The sequence below is a fragment of the Zonotrichia leucophrys genome, chromosome 2, assembly GCF_028769735.1.
Source record: "Zonotrichia leucophrys gambelii isolate GWCS_2022_RI chromosome 2, RI_Zleu_2.0, whole genome shotgun sequence".
NCBI lineage: Eukaryota > Metazoa > Chordata > Aves > Passeriformes > Passerellidae > Zonotrichia > Zonotrichia leucophrys.
In genome coordinates, this window is record NC_088171.1 from 130344274 (window position 1) to 130367953 (window position 23680).

The 23680-nt window shown below is 38.8% G+C and overlaps 1 protein-coding gene across 5 annotated transcripts in view; it reads right to left on the reverse strand.

The window, feature by feature from the left end:
- Nucleotides 1–23476, reverse strand: part of VPS13B (vacuolar protein sorting 13 homolog B) — a 433030-nt gene extending 409554 nt beyond the window's left edge. For 4 of the 5 annotated variants that reach the window (XM_064706433.1, XM_064706436.1, XM_064706435.1 and 1 more), the window contains exons 1-3: nucleotides 23327–23464; nucleotides 22469–22646; nucleotides 14544–14687 (exon numbers count right to left, since the gene is read on the reverse strand). In XM_064706433.1, the coding sequence (XP_064562503.1) occupies nucleotides 14544–14687; nucleotides 22469–22615 (291 nt within the window). In that variant the 5' untranslated portion in view covers nucleotides 22616–22646; nucleotides 23327–23464. Of the gene's footprint in view, nucleotides 1–14543; nucleotides 14688–22468; nucleotides 22647–23326 lie in introns of all 5 variants that reach the window. The other variant, XM_064706432.1, reaches the window with a different exon arrangement.
- Between the last annotated feature and the right edge of the window lie 204 nt (nucleotides 23477–23680).

Here is a 23680-nt window from a genome sequence, read left to right on the forward strand (position 1 = left end):
AAATTGTATTTTTATTATTTCTGTTTCAAATAAAGTTTTCCAACATTACTGAAAGCAGCATAACTTTATTTGTCAGATGTAAGTACACAAAAAAGCATTCACCTGAAAACAAAAATGTGGCCACAAGACACCCAAGCTCTGGGTGCAGCCAGTTCTCTCCCCCAAAAGAACAACTCGTGGCAGTGCCCTCTAATCACAGGACCTTATTAGGCACTTGAGAGAAACAACAGCAATGCTGCTGAGGAAACACATCCAGGAACACAGCCCAGAGCAGAGAACCAGGCATCCAAGCTACACTTCACACACAAGAGAGGAGCAGTTCAATTAGATACTGCTCAATACTGAATAAGATCAAAAATGTGAGGGCCCTGCTTTGACATGCAGAAAAACACTGCCCTGTGCTGTTCCAAATGCAGTATCTTGTTTGGGTTTTTTTTTTCCCCAAGACAAAAGAAGAACTAAAAACACCATTTTGGATAAATTATGGCTGCATCAAAAATGCCAGAAGTAAAATGACTGAGCAGCTATAGCATATTCTTTTTTCAAGTTGATGGATTATACAGACATCAGTAGAAGTGAATCTCTGACTTTCCTACAACTGGATGCACTTGGTTTTACTTGACTGAAAACAGAAGTGCTTAAATAATTGGTATATGGGTAATAAACTACATTTTTATAAGCCACATTTATGAGAGGAATACTCTTTGATATGCAATAAATGAAGAATAGATTGTAGTATCTTGACCTTTAGATTACAGTCCTGAGAAGGGAAAGTTAACTGCAGAAAATTTAGCATCATCAACAACTAGAGGATTTCAGATGAAAAGAACCGGTGCATACACATAAGTAGATAAAAGATATGTCCACCATTAACTCCATGCCACACAACTGCTTTCAACTTTTATATGGATAAAACAACCATACTTCATTTTAGTACAAGTCAAGCAAAGTAGAACATCCTTAACAGAGCAGGAAATGAAGTTTTAGTCACTGCACAAAATAAATCAACAAAAATGTAATGCCTGTTGATGACAATGAAACCACTAGCATATGCACTCAGGACTCTGATCTATTCTGTCCACCAGATGCTCTCTCTTTGTGAAAGGCTGGTAAAAAGAACTAGAGAGTTCATTGTGGCTTAAGCAGATTTTTTTTCATGCTGTTAAGTATTTTTCTAAAGTTTTACTGCAAAATCCTAATGTTCTTAAGGATCATAAGCAAGTATAAACGATGAACAACTTCTAACCCACAGGCCATGTGCAGTATGGCAGGACAATTCATCTAGCTTGTTCCCTTTGGCCGCCTCTCCCAAGAACCTCAGCTGCATACCAGATGACTGCAGTGAAGCAGGCAGTCTGCTCCCCACAACCATTTTATCTAGGGGGCTTGTAGCCTCTCCCCCATCATATAATAAGCCCATCTTTAAATCCATGCTGGGAAAAGGGTTGAAGAGCTTCCAGGAAAGATGTCCACTTCCCACTGCCAGAACAATGCATTTATCCCACAAAATCATCACTGTCCACATCTGAGGAACATATGGGAAGAAGACCATCAAGAACAGGCTGAATGAGTCGTGTGCAGTCAGCAGCACACTCCTGTCTGCCCTCTTTCTCAGGTCTTCACCAGGCCCTGCTGGGTAAAAACTGCAGGGTAGAAAGCTCAAAACACCTGGAATCCAGTAAAGATACAGGAAGGCAAAGACTTCCAGAAGGCAGCAGAACTACACACATATACAACACAATCCAGATGATACTCACCTACAGAAAGTGCTCCAGAAGCTGTGAAATATGACACTCTCCTACCACTAGGAATAAAAATCAAACCTGAGAGCAGCCCACCCACCCAAGGACTGAAACGCTGCCATCAGCTGTGCTCCCCATAGCCAACAGCAGAGCAACACTGATGGCATTGATCAGGAGCCCTCTCACCTCCTAGAACTGCATGCAAAACCACTGCAGTTCTTTGAAAGGAGTCCCACATTACCAGCACACTTCTAGAATACCAGGACCAATGATCTTCACGTTGAATTCTAAGCAATCACATAATACTGCTGCTGTTGATTCGTTTCTGGAAACCCTAAACTAATTTGAAATATTGAATAATGCTGAGAGGTCAACAGGCCTAACAGGCTTTGAAATCTGATGAAACTAAAAGACATTTTCAGCTTTAACTGAAAATACTTGCAAATCTAATAACTCAATTTACGTGACAAAATCTTTCAGGAGAATGGTTACATATATAAAAGAAAAAAGGAAAAGCAGCTTTGCATTGCTCATCCTGCAATTAGGTGCAATACCTAAGAACTTTACTGAAAATTAAGGATAACCTCATGGCATTCTCTGTTGACCTTTGTACGTGTAAAGGAAGCCAAGTGGATCTCCTGAAGCCAAGGTGAGGACTTCAGAACAGTTTCTCAGCAAGTCAGTGGCAGAACCATTAAACAAACATGCCAGAGGAGAGGGAGAAAAAAAAAAAAAAAAAGAACGTATTTCTCAACAGAGGAATCAAGTTTGTTCAATTTTCTCCAGAGGCAAAGAAAAAAATATTTACATTCAAAGTTCACACTTTTCTAACAGTTGGATGGTCCAGAGTATTGCCAGTAACACAGTACATTTTCCCTCAGGTTCTATGGCCTGTAAAGAGGCAAAGACAATGATTTTTTTTCCTTAGAAGAGAAAGCACACATTTAAATCTGAACATTTATCCATTCTTTTGGAAAACATGAAGCTCACCAGAACTGAATTTATGTTAATCCATAAGTTTTCAAAATAAAACACAATCTACATCAGTTGCACATCAAAATTATTTAGTAGGAACGACTCTTCAAGTGCAGGTATCTCAAAGTAAGTGACAAGCAATAGGTGAGTAAAAGGAATTCTTCTGCTTAAGCTGTATCTAAGAATTTATAATTCAATGATAAGCTTTTAGAGAAAATACTACTCCTTCCAAAAAGAACAAGCTATAATTCCAGAGTATGCTTTGTACTGAAAGAATTAAGAGTATTTTCTCTTTTGGAATTCTAAGATCCTTTTACCAAAGGCGAACAAATTGCAGGATTTTTCCACTACAAAATGTGTAATCATGCCTGTTCTCAAATAGTAGGTTCTGCCATAATGAGGAGCTAAAACACATTCCAACAAATTTATCTATGCTTTAATCTATCAACAAATGAGGAAAAACTACTTCCTCTCCAAGGAAATATTTTTTACATGCATTACCTCACCTCATTTCCCATTAAACCACACAAATCCAAACTCTTCACCCAACTACATGAAACAAAGTTGGATTGTAGGGTCCTGATTTGATGTCAGCTGGATTGGGACAAATCTGGAATTACTCCAAAGTAAATCAACTGAAGTAATCCAGACCTATACCGGGAAAGAGGAATCAGAACATGATCCTAAACTTCTAGGAATTATGCCAAAGATGATATATAAACCCTTTCTCCCTGTACCTGGGAACAAAGACCCTGACTATTGGCATTACATTTCCTTGCTGTAAGTGGGTCAGGGAAAAAATTGAGTAAAGATCAGTAATAGGACAGGGATTACTCCTAATCTTTCTACTTTATACAACTGTATCAACACATCAGAACAGGTTGTCTGTACTTTATAAAGACAAATACACCATTCACATGTTAGTACTTTTATCTGTCTTAGTAAAGCTATTTTCTGGAACAAACATCAGCAATGCTGTGGTATCTGAGTTTCAACTCTAACAGTGCAGAAATCACTGTGACTCTGTTCCTGTACAAGTGGGTTCCTTTCCAAAATTCAGGAGTACATACCATGAGATCACTCCCAAATACCAATTTACTGAATTAACCACAGCAAAGAAGAAACCAAACAACCCTTTCTACCTGGTGCACCACAGTGCATGAACAGTGAAAACATCCTGTGGCAACCTTGTTTTCAAAGCAGCTAGTGTAGGTTTAAACCCTGAGCTAACAGCAGGTGCAAATTCAGACTCATCAGTGATATGGCAGCTTCTGCTCTCCAAGTGCTTGGTACACACCAAAGGGAAGTAAAGGGACTGTGGCAGGGAGGAGCAGATCTGCTGGCTGGCTAGCACAGACCAATTCAGTTAGCTTCCTGTCCAGGACTATCCTGCAGCACAGTTCCTCAAACAGATGAACTCCTGTATCACCCTCCTCTCTGTCTCTATGGATAGTCTCCCAACCCATAAACGTACAAAGAGAACACTTGTCATTATTTTGAAAATTTTAAGTGTTGGAATTTAGGTTACTCACATATTTCAAAAATCATTATGTATTAACACACAAGCTTCTGGCAAGGTGATGGCTATTCTCCCTGCTAATTTTGATGTGTCAATAAAAGCAAGACATACAAAGCTGAAGAATTATCTTCAAGGGGGACCTGTATCAGGAATGAACATCCAGAAGACCTCAACAGCCAACAGCCCTGTCATCTTCTGGAGATACCAAAGGTGACAGTTTAACAAAGTCTTCTTGAGCACTCAAAGGAGATTTTAGAAAATTCCTGTACACAGACACACAAACACTCTTTGTACTCACACATAGCCCAGAGGCAATAAATACTTTAACACAGGTAAACTCACCTGAAAAATATAAGCATATGCAAATCACTAGCATTAGTTAAATTAGCTAGTGATATTAGTAGGTTTTTTTACCTACTAATCTGTTGACTATTTGGGTTTTTTCCAGAAATATAGCATATTAAGCCACACTAAAAGCAATTCTATTGCATTCATATTCAAATCCACAACTCTGAGACCCACAATATACGCCATAGTTCTAAAATAAAAGTTAAATTGGTCAATGCTGCATTAGCTCTAATATTTAAATTGTGCCATCCATTTCCCTGCTATAATGTTGCTTTCCTGTATATAATTCCTTCAATTCCCTAGCAGCAAAGCCACTCCATCAAAAAATTACTGGATATTATCATAGCTGATACAGAACAAAACCATAATTTACATTTCAACAATGCACTTTCCAGCTGGTGCTTTGCCAGGAGTTCAACCTGACATTCAGCTTCCAAGTTCACTTTGCAGCCTAGAAAGCTCTCACGTATCACCTCCTCTCTCCACACAGCATATTCAGGTGATTTGCTGTATAAAAAACTGCAACATTCACACTCTTGAACTTTCCAGAACACAGCTGTACTATGTAGTATAAAATAGTCTGGGGTCTGCAGCTTTCTAGTGATCACAGAACATGTGACAATGGTCTATTAAAGAACTCCAGAAAAAAATAAAGATTTTGTTTGAGGGAAGCAAGTTAAATATGTACTGGCTACCATTCCGCTGGGTTTGTGTGACAGTACCTGCCCACAAAGCAATCAGAAAATGGCTCCTGCCTGCTCTCACTGCCCTATAACTGGATTAACATGAAATTATAATCAATGCAAAACTGTTTACCTATGTACTGCAATCCATATTTCCTGTCCTAACTGATCCTTCTTACCATCAAGCAATAATGAAATCAAGTCAGAATGAAAGTCATCTTTAATAGGCATAAATACAAATGCACATACACATATATATACACCCACACAAATGCATGCCCCAGAAGGAGCTCCCATAGCAGTGCAGTACAACAGGTAAGTGGGGTTCCTGCTTCCTCACTTGTTAACTAACATCACAATCCTCAAAGCGAAGGAATCTAGAACTACTAAGTAGCAAATAAGGAACTACAGCTTTAAACAAGTAAAAGGAGGAACATGGGCTTCCTCTGAGACACTCTTCTCCACACAGGCAACACTACTGAAACTGTCAACATTTGAACTACTTCACAAGCAAAGTGGGAATTGTACAGATTTTAAGTGTGAAAAGGTGTAAGAGGCAGCTCGCTGGAGTGAAATTGTATTGCAGGCCAGAAGTCATAGAGAGATGAGCCTCAGAAACAAGATGCCTCATGCTCAGAAGAGATGCACCTGCTATAGGTTAAAACCAATAATACTTACTTTTTTAACACAGGCATTTGGCATGGGTTTATTGGTTTTCATGTGCATGAATAATGAGAAGCGTGCTTATCTGGGGGTCAAACAGCTCTTGGCTTACATAATTTGATTTCCAATTTTTCTTTGTTTTTTTTTAACAGAGCATGACTTAGCAGTGGCAAGTTGCAGCCAGATTATAGAATTAATTTTATAGAATGCAATGGAAGAAAAATAAAAAAGGAGGGGGAAGGGAGACAGAGATAAATGGGTTTTCTGTTACTTGTGCCCTATTTGATAATAATATGTTCAGCAATATACAAGTCTCCACAACTAAGACATGGGGAAATGCTTCAGTCAGAATACATTCCCAAGCACAGCTTGCACCTCCTATGCCAACAAATCTCTAAATCTAGTACACTCCAGTTCCAGGAAAAGCCTCATAGGTTGCTATCTAGCTCTTCTTTTCAGAAGCAGTAGCCCATGCGCAACAAGCTGGTAACACTTCAAATTTCAGCAAATGAAAATAAATATTTTCCATCACCAAAGACAGTGTGGAAAAAAAAAGTTTATAAACATTTTTTGATTTAAAACTAAATTTTGAGATTTTGAATTCCCATCATGCTATTTCCCAAACAACTCAGTTTTGAAAATGAACCCATTCTACTGCTTCACCTTGTATGTTGAGTTGCCAATGTTAAAATTGCCAAGTGCACTGACGTAGCATTGCAATATAGACAGCACGTCTTGGACGCTCTCTAGTCCCAACACACAACTCTTGGGAAAAAAATACAGCACTAGCTATAGTTCAGAAAGATCAGTAGGTCAGCTGATAGTTACTCAATATATAATTTAGTGGAATGAGACTGATCAGACAAGCACACACAGACAACACGTGGATGAGTGAAGAGATTCCAGAAAGAAGAATCAACTTCTACAGCCAAGAATCAAAGCACAATTATAGTTAAACTGGAATTCTAAGTAGGAAGGAGGAACCTAGCTAGGAAGCTGGTGCCCACAGTTTAAGTATTTTAAAAAACACAACCACATCAAAGAACGGGCTAAGGAAAAAAAAGGTGAATTCTAAGAAATAAAGCAGTGAGAACTACAGATTAATTTAAGAGTGTCTGCCCAAAAGAACAAGGCTTTTAAAAAGTACAAATCCAAAACATATCACATAAAGCAATGATTTCTGTTGAAATACAAGGTGATCCATAAAACAGCAAGCCCCATATCAACATCTATTTTAGAACAAACCCATGCAATAATTGTGTTTTAGTAATCTGCTCAGAAAATATTTTCTTCAAAGCATGAGAGAAAATAATAGTGTATGGAACTACTAGGTCTGAAATATTATGACTGATTCAATAAATTCAGCCCTATGCAGGATTCCCAAAAAAATAGACATACATGGAAAACTACTCCAACACATCTAAAATTAGGACTCCTTTTTCCCAAAACATGGCATCCTAAAAAGGCTCCACCAAAATAAGTGAGACATTTCTCAGCTATTCAGGTGTTCCAAGGCAAACAAGTAGAATTCTCCATGTAAGCGCACTACCCTCACCTGATTAAACAATCTATTTAGAAAAACCTGTGAATATATGAAAGCTTAAAGGATCACCAGCACTACCCCAAAAAAAATCTACCTTTCCTGTCTTGGGGTGACTTCACATCCATCGAATTTCTTTAATCTCTTCTCCTTTCCTCTTGTTACTTGAGAAGGACAGAATTCCAGCTGATGTTGCACATAAAACCAACAAACTTCAAAAGTCATGATCCAAACAAGCATCTTGCACTAAGCTAACAACACCATAAATCTGACACAAATTACTTAGTGCCTGCTTTTCTACATATCCTTGGAACACTATAGCAAGTCAGACTGGACTCCAGAGGAGCTCTCTTGATTGCAGGATATGCAAGTTTCAATCTGGCTGCCTCCAACTTTATCAGCTGAAGGAGGAAAATTGAAGCTGCAGTCTCTGAAGTTTATAGAAGGGTCATAAATTGAGGTACAGCACCACACAAGCATTTAAAAAAGACATCAGACCCCTAACCTGGGGCACTGATTTGGCAGTTACAAGAAAGTTCATATACACTGTGTATGAAGTATTGAGACATTAATGTATGTAATCCACATTTACATGTAAGTAAATAGATTTCTGTCCTTCTTGAATTTAAAGGACGATTAAACTGGTTTTTTTGGAGGGCAATAAGTTGTTAAAAACCTGAAAAGTGTTATTTCCTTTTTGGCAAGGGCATGTTTCCCTACACACAACTGACATCTTAAAAAGGCAAAGATCCAGTCTAAGCCAATATACCCAAATAGTAATAAAAAACCTCAAACAATTCTTAATTCTAAATACCAAAATTTTAGAAAAGCAAAAAGTGAACTTGGGATAGATGACAAGATGCCTAGTCCATATGCCTAAGACAAACCAACTGTGTGAGTATACAAAACGATTGAAGCACTATGAATTAGAGCAAGGCAGCTAGGGAACCTGCAGCTTTATGTATCGTGAGGGCTGTCTTTCAATCATTTTTTGCAAACCAAAGAAAATCATCAGTTTAGAAAGAGATAGCTTAGGCAAGTTCACGAAGAACTGCAGCCCATGGGAAGGACTCACACTGGAGAGGTTTGTGGAGAACTGTCCCTTGTCGGAGGGACCCCTCTCTGGGGGCCGGGGAGAAGTCCTTGCACTAAGGAGCAGCACTGTGACACACTGACCACAACCCCATCCACTGCCCTGTGTGCCACTGGCAAGAGGAGGGAGAGGATCAGGGAATGGCTTTACTCCAGCTCCCGATGGGAGTGATGAGGCAAGATATTTTTAAGGTTTACTTTTCATTATCTTATCCTGATATGATTGGTAAAACTGCTGCTACAGAACTGAAGGAAAACTATAACTACACACAGCTCCTGGCAGCTTCCTTAAGTTGCAACACCTATACCAACACAGGGCCATATCCTCACCTGGCTGTCTCTTCAAACATGCAAAGTGCACTCATCTGAATAAAAAAAAGCTATTGAAAAACACTGATGTTATACGGTCTTAATACCTACTGACCAACCTGATTTTACAATCATAGAATCATTTAGATTGGAAAGGGTCTTTAAGATCAAGACTGTTCACTGTTTTGACAACATCAAAAGATTTTCTTGACAAGAACTGCATTCAAAATTTGCAAGAACACAGTCCCAACCATATTTACAACTGCTCTTTCTGTCCCTGGGGGTGTCCTCAGGAGTCAAGTACAGCACAGCTGTGGAAGATGCCATCCAGGGTTGCACAAGCCAGAAGGCAGAAGTGTTTGCAAGTCTTGTTCTTTGCCAGAAACAACTAAAAGCAAGACTAACACCAAAAAGCAAGGTTCATTCCCCCAGAGTAAGCAACAGGATTAGGTCAGAGGTGCCACACTACCTTTGCCTGTAGGCAGCACACCAACACTGAAAGATGTCCTAAGAGCCAGGAATAAGCACAGAAGGAATAAAGCAGGATCTCTCATACCTTTCACAGTAATCAGTTTCAGACACCTGAAATCACCATTTTTTAGCCCTGAAAAGAACTCAAACAGAAATATACTGGCAAATTCACATGAAAACTGTCCAGAATTAGGAACACAATAATAGGCATTCAGGTAAACAAGACAGGTATTCAGACTGAGGCAACACAAGGGCAGTGGCAGGACTCCTGCAGTTAAAGTATTAAGAAATATGCCTGCAGGAGTCTTTGAACAAATTCACAAAGGCAATTTTTTCTTACATAAGCATAATTACTGCAATCTCAAGCATCAGATGCTTTGCTTTTAAAGTCTATTAAAGTGGTTAGTAGGAACAAAAATAGGTAAATTACATGGTCACTCTTGCATACCCAGCTAGTACATGTGAATATCCAGCTTTAAGCAAAGCTGCTCATCTCCTCCTCAGCCTCTCATTTGAAATCACTGGAGAAAGACAACAAAGTGTCTGAACCAAATGCTGCAAAGCCTTTTTAGCACCTTTTTTAGCCTCCCTTGAGTACTTCCTCTATTTAAAGAGTAAGTTTTATTCCAAGACATTTGTGACATTTATTCCTTAAATGGATAATATCCTTGAAAGAGAACCTCCTACCTAAAACACTTTTGTTTACATATAGCAATTTATAGAAAACATAAGAACTCTTCAGACAGGAGCTCTTGACAGAAAATGCACAAAACCAAACAAAAGACTCTGCCAAACCTTCCTGAACCTTTGGAAAACACTAAATTACAGTCTGATTTGCACAAAGCAATTTGTTTTAATTCAAAATAATATGAAAATTTTTTCTTGTTATTCATATATACGCTAATTTGTATGCATGCACACAGAAACAAAATCCTATTTTTCTGCTATTACTCTATGAAAACACAGAGTAATAGCAGAATGCCATTACTGCTATTACAGAATGCAGAATGCTCTACAAAATGCTGCTTAATTAGCATTTCATATTCATCATTAACTTGATATGATTCAACACTAGCTGATAACATAGTTTGCTTCCTATAGAGCAATTCTTGATATAATCTTCACCTTAAATTTTGCTAAAACTCAGTATCAGATTTACTGAACTAAATATACTACTATGAAAGGAAGTGCCAAATTAAATTCATTTAAAAAATAAAGACCTTGAGCTTCCCCATGAGCAAATAAAAAGCATAAAGGTGAGCCACTAAAGACTGTTAAAGTTAAGTCTTCTGACTTCAAGTCTTACCATATTTCTGCTGTAACACAACACCAGACTTGTAGACTCAAATGGAAAACCACAGCACTGCTTGCCCATACAGCTACATTCAGCCAAACTACAACCCAGGTGAGAAAAAAACCACTAGAGCACTGCTTCAGATCTGGAGCAAGCTTTACCACCTAAGCAGACTTCGTATAACTATATCCTCATCAAACACAAGCCTTCTGTCTTTACCTTCAAAGTCCTTCATAATCTGTCAAAGCACCTGATCTCCCACCTCCTGGTCATTTCCCAGTCAAGACCAATTTCTGCTTCCAGCATTCTTTGGTGGCAGTCTCTACCAGCTGTCAGGTGAGAATGTGTCTGGTATTCTGACAGTCATGCTTGTGGGCTGTTCTCCACTGCCTCCACAAAGTTATCCTATTCCTTCACAACTTTCTTTGCCTCATGAAAGGAGCAGTGCTCACTTGTCTCCATGCTGATCCAAACTGCTTGGTTCCCTCTTCAACCTAACAGACTTCCCCAGTTCCATAATTAATTACCCTTGGAGTACAGGGAGCCTTCATACACATCAGCATATTTCTGGTGCACTGTGTTCTGCTTAAAGGCAAGTTCTCAAATGTGAAGCAGTAATACAAATAACACATTTCTCCTTGATCTCCTCATTTGCATCAGTTCCAAGACAAAAAAAACACATAATTCAAGGTGGAACATGAAGAATAATCTCGTGGTTAGTTATAATGGCAGGAAGGTGAAGAAAAACATGGGCTTACTGGTTTGTCCTTCCCAGTTTGCACTACCTGAATTGAAAGCCTCTGGTTTGGGCATGGAGATATCTTAGCACTGAGAGGGGAAGAGAAAGGAGCAAAGAATTTCAATTATTTTGATAAAAAAAGAATATGTAGAAAAGTTAAGAACAGACCAACAGGACAAAGGGAGAAAATCTCTCATAGGAAAAGCAGCTAACAGCACAGATTTTAAAATTGGTTTCAATTCTATATGAAGCCCGGAGATTTAATATATAGAGATAGGTAATGAAAAGAACATAAAATACTGTAAGTTTAACCACTTTCTAAAATAAAATATAGCACTCATGGAGAACAGAGTCAGGATGGCCAATTACTACAACTTAAATACAAGTCAAGCAAACTTCAGAATCACATTAAGATGTTTAAAAACAGATTTAAATCATACCAACATATTTGAGAACATTATAAATGTTGATATTTAAAACTCAGTGCTGCAGAAGATTAGTTCAGGAGCAAAAAAAAAAAAAAAAAAAAGCAGGCAGAATTGCATTTGGCTGACAGACATCAAAAGGCAATGTGAAACACCTCACAGCCAAATTCTATTTCAAGTACTGACACTAACCAAAGTCATCACCAAAAGTACACATACAAAGCATGTTCAATAGAACACCCCTTTACATTAAAGTTGATGCACTTCAGTTTAATTTTCTTGTAAAGTATCCACATTTAACACTTGGGTATTAGAAGCAGTAGTAGCAGATGTAGAAAAGAACAAGGAAACAAAGCACAGAAAAAGGGGAAAAGCAAACACCTTCAAAATGTAAATACCCATAATTCTACACAATTCTGTATTTTGTACATCATTAAATGACCTTATCACTTATACAACAGTTCTGCTTAGAAAAACAATTTTTGCATAAAACTAGAAGTTGAGCCATTACTGTCTAATCCAAACTTAGCTGAGGAGATGCTGCAATAAGCATGAACAACAAAAAAACCTAACTAAACTAATAGTGAAGCTGAACTAACAATGACACAGCATCACAGTGAAACATATACACACAAAAGCACCCCAGGGAACTGATACTCTTCAAAGATGTAAGCAAAACCCTCTTTCTTGTTACAAAATCTGTAGGGTCACTGGATAATAGCTTCAAACAATGCCATGTATTTTAGCATTCATGTATCTTCAACAGAAACACTGTTTGAAATAGCACCTTTCCAAAGAAAACACATCTCACTCAGCTGAGGTCAAGAACTTCATTTTTTGCTCAGGTGAAATTATCCCTGTGCTCATTAGAGGTCTCACCTGAGGAAGGAAATACAGGGTCAAGCCAATCAATCTGAGAACTAAACTAAGCTTTCTTGCTAATTATGCTCTTCCCTGACATGAAGTTCCTGGCAGAACAGTTCCAACTGGAGCTAAACTCACTGAAAGTTCATTTTATTACCATTTTCCACAGACATATTTAATTTCATTCATATTTTTATTCACTGATTACAAAAATTTATGACAATTGTTTTTAGCCAAGTACACTGTCATACTTTGAACACTTTCAAATAGTAATTCAAAAAATGAAATTCAACTTGTGAACTTTTTAAACCACATTCTCAGAAAACAGCATTAAAGTGTTTTCATCTACATTCTTGTTCATCAAAGATAATCCTTCTATGGCACAGACCCAAATTTTACCCTCCTGAGCATACATACCAATGAATAATTTGTTCAAATGTCAGTTGCAATTTTCAAAACTCTTTTCTTGCCTCTGAATCTTAAACATCTGTAACAAATACTTGTTTTGAGAGTGCTTTACATTCATGACACTTGACCTTTTGATGTATGCACCACAAAATTTAAGTTTCAAATACCATGCAAGCAGGAAATCTGATCATTTCAGCAGTAGCCATCTGCAAGGTCCAATATCAAATATTAGTTCTGGGTTGCACAAAGTCATGGGCTACAAGTCTTTTTCTGCAATTCTTAATTAGTTGCAATTTGCTGCTCCCAAAACCACACTTCTCATGGAACATCTGGTCTCAAAAGCTTAGCTTAACATTGGAAAAGTACTTAATATTTGGCTGGTAGTGTGCATATATGAACATCCACACATGCACACAGATTAAGTCTAACTACATTATTCAAGCATGTCCTCTGTGGGGTGGCTAGGACTAGAGATTTCTACTCCACCAAAATCCTCTTAGTTCTGTAACTGTAAAAGGACATATCAAGAAATATCACACAACAGGAAAGTGCTTTCCAATGTTCTTGCTGCCTTGTACCTAGTTATTGACATGAAATGTTAACAGCTCATCATGCACCCAACCAAACACTTGAGTTTTTTCACAAACTGAAATTTTCGTTTGCATGATCCTTAATATAAGTGAAGCACTGTTGAAATCAAAATGTGAACAAGGCTTTTAGAAAACTAACAAGCCAAACAAACTTGTAAGCCTCTCTAGAATTAAAGTACCGTGCTGATTAAAAAAAACCCACAAGTTCAACATTAACATAACCAAGTACTTTTGGTTAACTAAGTTAGACATATGACAAAAATTGAGGCATTGCATATTTCAGCTTCATTATGTCAGAAGGAAACCTTACCTGAGCCTGTAAAAACAGCTAATGCACAAATTATTCTGAGCAACTAAAGAAAAAAATCCCTGAAGACCCTTACATACAAGAAGTCTTCCAAATATACTCAAGCAAGCAGTATAATTTCTAAAGGTAAAAATCACTTAGACTCCAGGATCTTCAAAGCATTTCTTCAATAATAACAACAGAACTTTTGAAAAATGCCCAATGCTGATTTGTGCCACATACAGCTGACTCAAGCAACCAGCACTGCTGCTTGGGTCACAGAAGCTGGAAGAACACAGGATGCTATACTGCTCTTGAAATCCATTTCTTCTCTAGTCATAGGAAAAACCTGACAGAGCACTATTAACTTGCTTTCACATCTGCAAGAACACAGCTACAGCTAATAAAGAGTTTAAAAACAAATATGAAGGAAGATATTAGCCGTGACAAGAAGAAAAATATTAGCCTCTCAGAAAATAAAAGGGATCAACTTCACATGCCAGATTCTGCAGAAGAGTTTCAAGAAAGTGGCCTACAGAAACTCTTATTCTCATGAACCTCTCAATATAGGAAAAGCATTCATGACATTTCTTACCTGAGCCCCATCCTTTAACTTCAAGATGCATTCCATTGTGTTGATAGTGATGACAACTGGTTCTGATCCCAGTTTCGTCCATGGCACGTGAATGCGAAGCTCATGAATATGCCCACTTAAAAAAGTAAATGGCAGTTTCAGCTCCTAACAACAACAAAAATGTAGAATTAACCACTGAAACATATCAAAATTCCAAACACAACTGTAACTCAAAATAGTCATGTTCTATCACAAGTCAAGTCTTCCCCCCGATCAGCAGTGTGCCACAAGACTTGGCATTTGCCTTTATAATCACTCACAGGATTATGTCACAATTAGTCTGTTCAAAGGAGACATTTGGGTCACCATGTCCCTGATAATAAAAGATAGCTTAAAACCACCTCTCCCTCACATGAAGCTACTGCAAACTGTTTCACTATTCAAGGTACAGTAGAAACAGACAGAGTGAAGGTAAATACTTAAATTGATATGCAACCAGTATTACCGTGAAGAGTACCAACTTGGAATTAAATATTGACAATGCCACAGTAAGGCAATTTCTTCTGAAATATTTTAGTGCTTAAGAGTTTTAAGAGCTCAGTTCTCATAAGACTGGCCCATTGTTGCCCCTTTCACATCAAACTACTTTGTATTTACTAAGTTATTAAACTTTTCATTGGCAAAACCAGCCTCCTACACAGCAAGGTCTAATGTAGATGTCTCACTGGTTTAAAAACTTGTGTAAGTCAGTCCAGAGCTTCTAACAAATGCCTGGGCACTCCACCTAACACAAATGACAACTCTGTAGGACAGCCTCGGGGAACCAGCTGCTGCTTGCAGCAATTCAGCAGGAAAGAAGGTGCCAAAGCTTAGATTGAAAGTTCTCCACTGAGTAAATTGGTGTACATTCAATACAAAGCTAACAAAGTGTTGCAATTTCCCAGTAGCTTCAGGTGTTCTGCAAAAAATTAGTTCAACACAACCAACAGGAGAGCTGGTGCCAGGACTAGCAATCAAGATTAGAATAAAGAAAACAATTGTTTACTGTAAAGAAGCAATATTTGATATGTTAGAATTTTAAGTCAGCATACTTGACACTAAGTATTCTAATACTCAGGTTTTGGGGATGCTTCATCTTTTCACTTTTGTAAAATCTCATATTCTGATATTTTTTACTATCAAGTTTTAATGAAGAAAAAACAACACATCTTCACTTCAAGTTGCTTATAGCCTGGTATTTTCATCATCATCTTAGATGCTGCGAACTACAAGTGCAGTGTATTCTCAGGAGAGAAATGAGTGAATCTAAATCTACTGGGTACAGGGAAGCACTTTTGGGCTTCCTACAATGACCATATAGTCCAACTGCCTGACCAATTCAGGGCTGACTAGAAGTCAACATTAATGCCTCTTACACACTGACAGACTTGGGGTATCCAACTCCTGCAGGAAGCCTGTTCCAGTGTTTGACCACTCTCTCGGTAAGGAAATGCATCCTAATGTCCAGTCTAAGCCTCCTGTGGTACAGCTCTGAACCATTCCCACATGTCCCATCCCCAAATACCAGGGGGAAGAGCTCAGCATCTCCCTCTCCATGCCCCCTCCTCAGGAAGCTGTAGAGAGCTGTGAGGTCACCCCTCAGCCTCCTTTTCTCCAAATGAAACAAGCCCAAAGTCCTCAGTCCCTTCAAACAGGACATTGCCTGCAGCCCTTTCACCACCTTGGGTGCCCCCCCTCTGGACACATTCTCATCCTTCACCCTCATTTCTCAGCTGTGGGGCCCAGAGCAGCACACAGAGCTCAAGGAGAGGCTGCACCAAGGTTGTCCAGCAGGGCAGTCACCTCTGCCACCAGCTGGGGATGCTGAGTTTGATGCACCCCAGGAAGGGGTTTGTCCTCTGGGCTGCCAGGGTGCATCACTGACTCCTGCTGAGCCTGCTGCTGACCAGCACACACAGGTTCTTCACTGCATTCTGGTAAATTCATGAACACAAACCCTTCAGGACTCCAGAATCACCCCGGCAAGTCAGGGCTTAAGCCCCTTTGCCCCTTGCTCAGGTTAGGTACATGCCTCTCATTCAACACAGAATTCCTATGAATGAACAGATGTTACTCAGAGAAGGTCCATGAAACTCAGAAATCAAGCAGGTAAGTTGTCAGGGAATGTCAAACACATATCTACCAGTGGATCCAGAAAGCCTCTTTTCCTGCACTGCCTGACCCTAGATTGATCCTTGCTGTACAGAACTTCTATATGAATAAAATTTGGGGACAGGGGCATTTTGCATTTACTATTTGATATGTACTATAAAGCTTTAAAGTATGCCTACACAATATTTCTATGAAGCTAGCTAATGTAATTTTTTGCTTAAATATATTGAAATGAATATGTTTATCAGTGATAAATTTATGAATAATTAATATATAATAAAATCTTAGTTTTATGTTTTGAAATCCCCCTAAAAAGTTTTATTTTCTTAAGCAGTTAACATCTCCAAAGTTCAGAGTTGAAATCCTCACCATTTACACTTGTAACAGGTTTACATCTTGAGAGTCCTCAGGATGAGTAGAAGCAAGTCAACTATTTTTACCAATACCTACACCATCACAGCAATAACAGCTGCTAAGAGAAGTAATTTTAGGGAACACTTTCCCCCATTCTGCAGCTGATACCTCCTAGCCTTTTTCCTGATACAATCAAAAAGTTTATCCTGTATCCAGGAGCTAAGGGTATTGTGTATTCACTGCTGACAGAATCTTCTGAGGAGGAAACTACACAAAATTATAGCTTTATTTTTTTGCCAAGTACAGCTTTCAGTCTGTAAATTAGTTTTTGGGCCTTGATGACTACTGATTAATGAAGTATAAAAAACCACACCCATCTCATACTACAAATACTCAACTCCTTCTTCAGCCATGCTTACACAAAGTCATAACTAATTTCAAGTTCCCCTTCTAAGAGAAGACAGTTTCAGACTCTCTCATTAAAAGTTCAAAGAAAATTATTGATTTGTTTTTACAAAGTGTTTTGTTCACTACTATACTTCGGGATTTTAGCCAAAAGCCTCTCCTAAAAATTCAGCCCTAGGCTCAGAAGCAACACAAATAAAATTGTCATCCAGACAGCTTTAGTTTAGTTAAGTCACTGAAAAGCAAATATTGGGCTGTTTAGCTACAGATCTTGCTATATGATTAATCATACAACAACTTAAGTAGTATCTTCTGTCCCAGAGCTTTTTTTTGGGGGTGGAGGGGAATTGGGGAAACACATGAAGTGTGGCACAGAAATAAATTATAAAAAACATGCAATCTAAAAATACATCATAACATAAGAGACAATGCTTTCAGAGATCAAGGCAGCAAACTACCACTGTTAACAGTAATAGGAATAAAGTCCCATTCTGGACTTGTCAATGTGTAAGTTTTTGTCATTCATCAATACCACAATGTCTGTTTAGATCATGGCTTGTCTTTACTTCAAAAGGCATTCTAGAATAGCTGCTTATCCACTATTTGCTGGATGGATTTAACACATTTTCCCTTTTGGCTAGTTAACCACAAGATATTGAAAGAAACAGAAGTAGGAATTATTTCAAAATAAAGGTGGTAAAAGAAAACTCACAACATATTTAGAAGGTAGTTCTCTTTCAAAGGAAATTTGGATACAAATGTTATCTGTCAGCAAGGAAACCCATTGTCCTGGTTGCAGCCAGGGCAATTACAATAAAGCAATGTGGAGAACTCTTTGTTGTACTATTCAGTAGACAATACAAATATGTGCCAAATTAAGCAACTTGTTCATAACACAATATAACATAGAACATTTTTATTCCTCTCTGTTCCCTATGCAATATTACTCCTTTCATTAAGTACTGCTCGAAATTCTTAATATTTCTTCTAGACTCACAACTGATAAAACGTCGCATTTTAGATTTTCCATTTAATCATATAAATCCTTCACAAAAATGTATATATCACTAAAACCAAACTTCTGGGCTTGACCCATAAATGACTGACTAACATGTAAGACAGCAGACTAGATGATTCTAATTCCCCTTTGCCTAAACTCTCCCCTTGCTCTAAAACACAAGCCTGTTGTAAAAGTTGGAATGATAGGCAAGTACTCGTTCTCCACATCAGTGTTAACTCAAATACTTTTTCTTCACAGTCAAGGCTGTATTTCACAATTAACCAATGGCATATAAAAGACACTTAAAATAAGGATATTTCAATGTTCCCATTGACTATTCCTAAAAACTATTTTAAGTACATTAGAATTTTTCATGTTTCTTTCTATACAAATTCTTTTTAGATCAAGGTATCCTTTGTCTTCCAAAGACTGCTTAATCCTTCCCTTCCACATTTGCAAAACAGCTAAAAACTAATTATGGGAATATACACAAGCAGCAAGAAGAATCACAATGTATGCCATCTTTTTGGCACCACTGTGTCAACAGATACACTACACACAACCTACTTACCAAGTTCAGAGAGAGTTCTCTTACCTCTGGTACTACAGGGACTTCACACCAAAAATGCTTAAAACACTTTTCCAAAAATGATACTTAAAGTATTTGTTTCAAAATTTTATTACATATTACTTTCTTGAAGTATTTTTTGTACAGTATGCATATTATGTACAGATGGAAAATTTCTTGGAATGTTTAGTCTTCTAGTAATTGAATCATTCAGGATAGGAAAAAAAATCAATATTTTATTAGATTTAATCTTCAACTAAAGACAATTATTATAAAATCAACTGGCTATTCAGAGAGTAACACAATTATATACAAAAGCTACACTGTACCTAGAACATTCAAGCTGAGTACAAACTAGCACTTGACTTCCACTACAGAACAGGTTTGTACAAAAAAAGGGGGACAGAGAGAAGGAGAGACCCTAAGAGTTATTACAGTGACATTCAGCTTAGTTTAATGAAAGCATAAAGCTTACATAAACATATGTAAAAGACAGGTAAAGTATTTTCAGATACTGGAGTATTCTCTTCACATTTGGTAAATTTTCTGTCAACAACTGTAATTCATTATTACAGTGACCTGAGGAGGTCACTGGGTGAGAGAAGGACGAGAATCTTGTTCCTTGATCAGAAGGCTTGATTTATTGATATACAATATATAATACATTATAACTATACTAAAAAGAATAAAGAGAGAGCTTGCAGAGACTGCTAAGCTAAGAATAGAATAGAAGGAATGAATAACAAAGTTCTGTGTTCAAGGAATCTCCCCTGAGCTGCTCCTGTGATTGGCCCTTAGTTGGAAACATGCAAGATGAGCCAATCACAGAATCACCTGCCACATCTCACAACAGCCAATAACAATTTGTTTACATTCTTCTTCTGGGGCTCTTTGCTTCCCAGAAGATGGACAAATCCCAAAGAAAGGATTTCTATGAAGAAATGTCTGCAACAATTCATCTGATCTCAAGAGGTATTGGCTCCAACTTAGTCACAAAAAAATTAAATTATTCTAAAATATTCTATAAGACAAACAGAAGTTTATGCGTTGTTCTTATCTGTCCTTTGGGATCCCGTTGGGTGGCTCAGAATAGCACAACATGACATGGGAACACTAACATCAGCTGAAGCACACACTTGTTACCAAAGCTGTTACAAAGTGCTTTGTCAGGTAGTTTGGCACCAATGCTAACACTCAAAAAACCCATGTATAACTCCACAGAAGATGGAATTCTCTGAAAATGATTAAGGCTCTAGACAAATACATCCAGGATAGATGGATGTATCCAAGACCTTAAGTGTGAAATTAAAGCTGGGCTCATGTCAGATAAAGAGCAGGGAACCAGGCTGGGCATCACAACACAGGACAGAGCAGTGTTACAAGAGCAGAGCAGGTAAGGGAACTACCTTTGGGTATCATGAATCCATCCAGGGAGAGAAGCCAACTAAAATTATATAAACTGGTCATTTTTAGAGACCAGCTTTTCAAGGGAGCTCCTGACAGCTGCAGTGGCTTGGATACTTTGCTTTACCATATAGTGCTTACTTGAAGAGTTTTGCTGAGCAGAAATAAACAGCATAATACACAGCATCCCCTCCACAAAAAAAAAAAAGAAGAAGACACTCTAAATACCCACTGGACCCACTCTCATCTGCGGGTCCAGACAAGTTCCAAAGAATAATAAGAGGCAAATGAAGATAGTGACATTTTACAAGCACCCAGCCAAATAACATAAAAACAATGCATCTGAGCTAAATGTTGCATCCATCACATATTCACATTCCCATAACCATACCCAAATGGCCATGGCCATATTTGCCACAAGAGCCATAACATTATCAGGTTGAGCTGGATATTGAGGAAGCCAGTTCACAGGCAGACAAAGATGAAGCAAGGGATCACCTACCAGCAAACTGCAACTATTGGAAAGGGAACACCACCAATGACAGCAGGAAAATTCTTATAGTGACAGGCAATAAGTTTGATATATCCATCCCAAGTCATCATTTGTTATTAGGACAAACTCTCTCTCCATACAGCAGAGCACTGACACAGTTTACCCAGAGAGGAGCTTCTCACAAGGCAGAGCTCAAGACCCAGTTGAAGAAAACACATCGTGTCTGACATAATGCTGGCAACAGCCCTGCTCAAAACAGGTTGGACTAGATGACCTCCAGAAATCCTTTCTGATCTACCCTTCTTTGTACATAAACATTTAAAAAGGCTCACAGGGGACACATCCTACAGAATCCAGCTCTGTGGACAAGTAATAGACTTTTATTGTACTTGTACATACCCAGCAATAGACTGGAGAGAACATACAGAGGCTATGAAACACTTGAAGAAGACAAGTAAGGTTCTTTAAAAAGCACAGAAAACAAGACCAAGATCTCTTGTGAGATTGTCTCTTCTTCCAAAACAGGTTCAGAGATTCTTAATTAACCACATGTATATTTTTCACATTTTAAAAGGTGCTCCCTTTTTTAACAGAGACATGCAGTCATCCCAGCCTATTTCAATGCCTCCTCATCAGACACATAAATGAGACCTTCATTTATGTCTAACCTAAGTCTCCCAACATGCAATTTATTCAATTGCTTCGTGTCAGATCAAAATAATTCTTGCCCTATCTTGTCTCACCTTATTTTAGTCAACATTAAAAACACATTCCCTGTATATTTTATTCTTCTTTCAAGGGATGTATTTACTAAATTTCCCATTCTTTGCTGCATTTCTCTCAGCACCTTCACCTGCTTGGACTACATCTGGGCACAGAACCCCAGCTGAGCCCTGCTACTCCATGCACAACAGAAAGAAGCTTTATCAGTCTCACACACTCGAGGTGTCAACCCAGATAAGCACAAAAGGAAACCATCCCTGCATACTGACAGCAGGCTCCAAATTCTGTATCTAGTGTTTTACTTGGTCAAGAGTGTTTTTCTAAGGCTAAGTTTCACTGTATCTTTGATTTAATCCAGAGAAATCAGATGATCAAATATATTCCTCAATTACTCAAGTTTAGATACAACTGGAACAATGAAATCTGAAGTTGGAAAACAATACAAGGCACAAATGGGTTTAATATGCATAATTAAAAAGAGACCCCACTTTACGTGGTGACCTTTCAACTTAGTTACTAAAAGTAATTTGTAAATATGACTGGAAAAGCAATTCAATTAATGCTCCTACTGTAAAACAATAGTTACTGAAAGAAGAAACGTGTCCACAAAAAAGCCTCTCTTCACACTTCATAACTTAGAGAATGTGCAAGGAATTACCAGTCACTGCTAAACAAATGGCATGAAATTAAAGCAAGAATAACTAAGTGCAGGGGGGAAAAATATTTGCATAAGAAGAAAACCAGCAAGCACTAAGTTACTACTTAGCTGTGCACAGCAATCTAAAATAACTCAGACAAATTATTTTAAATCAAAGACATGGATTGTAACTGCTATAAACATAAGATACCTGTTCAAGTACATCCAACTTTAATTCAAGTTTACTGAGCACAACGTCTCCTCCCCAGAGGGACAGCTGCAGATCTGAAGGCTTCAAGTTCTTTATGTAGCGATTCACATAACTCATCAAAATAGGAGTTACATAGGACTCCAGCATTCTGGAAGATCTCTGTTTTACAGGTCAAGCACTAGGAAAAGGACAAGAAATTGAGATGTCAGTTACATAGCTCCAGTCTAATTTTCAATAATGCAACACTCCTATTGTTTGAAAGTATGAAAATAATTCTAAACATCATTTATAGACAGAGGTTCATACAATTACATACAAAGATAAAATGTATAGAAAGATGCAAGCACATCTATTTATATTTTCTGAATTTTCAGGTTACATATATGTATATTCACACACACATATCTCTGTGTGTGTATGTATATTTATACACACACATATATATCAGAACTATTAACTAGCTTGTCCAAAAGAAAAGTCAAACAAACGAAGAAACAGAAAAGGTTATCGATCAGTCCACCATGCTTTCAAACAGCATTTAAGTGACAAGAAAACTCCTTACTGAAGTCATTAAAAGGATAAATTTGGATAACATCAAAAAAGGGTAACTCCTAACAGATAGGAGTCCACACTAAAAGATCGCCTTAGATGCGCCTCACCGGTCTCAGTACAGTGTACACGACAACCCTGCCAGTTTCGTGCCAGCCTGAACTCCAAGAACCCAACATCTGCCATCACTCCCATCCCTCCCCACATCCTTTCCCAAACCCCGCCGTCCTGGGGAGACCCTTCCCCGTCCCGTCACCGCCGCGCCTTCACCCGGATACCTTCCCAAAGCCGGGAACCCCGCGCCCGTACCTTCGGGACACATCCTCGCACGTCCCTCCCGCGGGCCCACACCCCCTCAGGGCCCCTTTACCTGGCCCCGCTCAGCGCCCCGAGGCTCCGCGCCCACCGCGGGCCGGCCGGGCCGCGGGAGCGCCGCGCACGCAGCGCCTCCGGCAGCGCCTCCCGCCCCGGCTCCGCCGCTCGGGCGCTTCCGGGTTCCCCGGCGCATGCGCGCTGCTCCGCCCGCCCTCGGCCGGAAGCGTTTGGCGCGAGCGCGGGGCGGGGCCAGGCCGTGGCTCAGAGGGCGGCGGTGGTCACGTGATCTGAGGGCCGGGGCGGGGCTTCCCCGGCGTCCCCGGGAGGCGGCGGGAGCGCGCGGGCCGT